The following is a 2964-nucleotide window of genomic DNA, read 5'->3' as shown; positions in this document are numbered from 1 at the left end:
GTAGAAACATACAATACACCTTATCGCTGAGAACAAACAATTTATTACCTAAAACTAACGTTTTCGGCCCAATTTATGGGCCATCTTCAGGTTAAAGCTGTTCGATTCCGATACAAAATCGAACACATTCAAAATAAAACCAAAATAGAACATACGTTTAAATTAAACCAATAGAACAAGCATAGTACAAAATAATAAATAACAAAAATTAAAATAACACAAAAAATGTAAATGAAATTAAATAATAAATAACAAAAATTAAAATAACACGAAAAATGTAAATGAAATTAAAATACAAATAAAATACTGTGACTGGCCGTCAATCTTAAGGAACCATTCGTTTTGCATTAACCCAGAAGCCTACTGAGTGACGGCAGACTCATTATCACGAGTGTTACGTCTTACTATGTATTTCCAGGATGACGGTAACACCGTCGCATCCTTATAATTTAAACATCTGCCAGCCAAACTCGCTCTGTAGATTTCACATTTCTCAGTTATGGACGACAGCGTTGGCGAGTGTACTTTTACAAGAATTTTGGCATTTTCCCATTCTACCACTGAACCATCTGCTTGCGCCATTTTGGATAACGCTGTTGTGCACCTGTTTTTTGTGACATCGTACCGATGCTCCTTTATCCTCACTCCAAGGTTTCTATTGGTGACACCTACGTAGTCCCTATCGATTCCCAACTGGTCATTTTTGTAGGGAATTGCATATACTCCCGCCTGTTCTTTAACACCAATTCTTTCTTTGTCATTTCTAATCAACCTATACACTGTGGGGGCCCTTTTGCATATTAAACTGGCGTTTTTGTGCCTCGCTATTTGCTTCATAATCGGGAAGAGACATTTATTATATGTAAACTTTGTGAAGTTACCCCCAGACTCCGGTTTCTTCTTAGAACTGCTCCTAGGCTTTATGTACGCCGCTATTAAACGTTCTATAGTTCTTGTTCCAAACCCTAACTCCTTTGCTATCTCTTTGATTCTACCCAGCTCATTCATCGTGTCCATTATATTTGAGCAATATAAAAACGCTCTTCTGATTAGGGCCCTAAATGCGGATAATTTATAAACCGTTGGGTCATTGGAACTCGCCGGAATATACATCGGATCATGTGTGGGCTTGATGTACACCTTCGTGCATAAAGCTCCATTCTTAAATTCAATGGCAACGTCCAAGAAGTGTAGCTCTTTGTTACTAACTTGCTCAAGGTTAAGTTTCAAGCCATGTTGGTTAGAGTTCACTTGGTCTAGGAATCGCTGTATCATTGTGTCATTCTTCCAAATAATTAGAATATCGTCTATATATCTTTTGTACATGATTATGTGTTCATTATAGTTGAAAACTGTCATGCGTTCAATCCTTCTCACTACCAATTCACAGAGCAGGCCAGACATCGGGCTGCCCATTGGGACCCCTCTTAACTGCTTATAAACTTTACCTTGGAAACTGAAAAATGACTGAAAGCATATTAGATCTACCATTATCTCTAAATCTTTTTTGTGCTTGTATGCTTTTGGGTGCAACCCACATAACAGGTTCACTAATTCATCAAAACATGAGGCAAGATTTATTGATGGAAACATACTCTCGTAATCATTTCAGTTTCCAAGGTAAAGTTTATAAGCAGTTAAGAGGGGTCCCAATGGGCAGCCCGATGTCTGGCCTGCTCTGTGAATTGGTAGTGAGAAGGATTGAACGCATGACAGTTTTCAACTATAATGAACACATAATCATGTACAAAAGATATATAGACGATATTCTAATTATTTGGAAGAATGACACAATGATACAGCGATTCCTAGACCAAGTGAACTCTAACCAACATGGCTTGAAACTTAACCTTGAGCAAGTTAGTAACAAAGAGCTACACTTCTTGGACGTTGCCATTGAATTTAAGAATGGAGCTTTATGCACGAAGGTGTACATCAAGCCCACACATGATCCGATGTATATTCCGGCGAGTTCCAATGACCCAACGGTTTATAAATTATCCGCATTTAGGGCCCTAATCAGAAGAGCGTTTTTATATTGCTCAAATATAATGGACACGATGAATGAGCTGGGTAGAATCAAAGAGATAGCAAAGGAGTTAGGGTTTGGAACAAGAACTATAGAACGTTTAATAGCGGCGTACATAAAGCCTAGGAGCAGTTCTAAGAAGAAACCGGAGTCTGGGGGTAACTTCACAAAGTTTACATATAATAAATGTCTCTTCCCGATTATGAAGCAAATAGCGAGGCACAAAAACGCCAGTTTAATATGCAAAAGGGCCCCCACAGTGTATAGGTTGATTAGAAATGACAAAGAAAGAATTGGTGTTAAAGAACAGGCGGGAGTATATGCAATTCCCTACAAAAATGACCAGTTGGGAATCGATAGGGATTACGTAGGTGTCACCAATAGAAACCTTGGAGTGAGGATAAAGGAGCATCGGTACGATGTCACAAAAAACAGGTGCACAACAGCGTTATCCAAAATGGCGCAAGCAGATGGTTCAGTGGTAGAATGGGAAAATGCCAAAATTCTTGTAAAAGTACACTCGCCAACGCTGTCGTCCATAACTGAGAAATGTGAAATCTACAGAGCGAGTTTGGCTGGCAGATGTTTAAATTATAAGGATGCGACGGTGTTACCGTCATCCTGGAAATACATAGTAAGACGTAACACTCGTGATAATGAGTCTGCCGTCACTCAGTAGGCTTCTGGGTTAATGCAAAACGAATGGTTCCTTAAGATTGACGGCCAGTCACAGTATTTTATTTGTATTTTAATTTCATTTACATTTTTCGTGTTATTTTAATTTTTGTTATTTATTATTTAATTTCATTTACATTTTTCGTGTTATTTTAATTTTTGTTATTTATTATTTTGTACTATGCTTGTTCTATTGGTTTAATTTAAACGTATGTTCTATTTTGGTTTTATTTTGAATGTGTTCGATTTTGTATCGGAAT

The 2964-nt window shown here is 37.6% G+C and overlaps 2 protein-coding genes across 2 annotated transcripts; one reads left to right on the top strand and one right to left on the bottom strand.

The window, feature by feature from the left end:
* Positions 1-360: 360 nt before the first annotated feature.
* On the bottom strand, positions 361-1359 carry LOC136988441 (uncharacterized). Its single transcript, XM_067286290.1, has one exon. It carries the CDS (start codon positions 1357-1359, stop codon positions 361-363), a length of 999 nt encoding a protein of 332 aa, XP_067142391.1.
* Positions 1360-1463: 104 nt separating this feature from the next.
* LOC136988432 (uncharacterized) lies at positions 1464-2708 on the top strand. Its single transcript, XM_067286279.1, has one exon. It carries the CDS (start codon positions 1464-1466, stop codon positions 2706-2708), a length of 1245 nt encoding a protein of 414 aa, XP_067142380.1.
* Positions 2709-2964: the final 256 nt, after the last annotated feature.

Source organism: Centruroides vittatus, unplaced genomic scaffold (genome assembly GCF_030686945.1).
Source record: "Centruroides vittatus isolate TY-2023 unplaced genomic scaffold, ASM3068694v2 contig_1251, whole genome shotgun sequence".
Classification (NCBI taxonomy): Eukaryota; Metazoa; Arthropoda; class Arachnida; order Scorpiones; family Buthidae; genus Centruroides; species Centruroides vittatus.
This window is presented reverse-complemented; position numbering and strand designations above follow the sequence as displayed.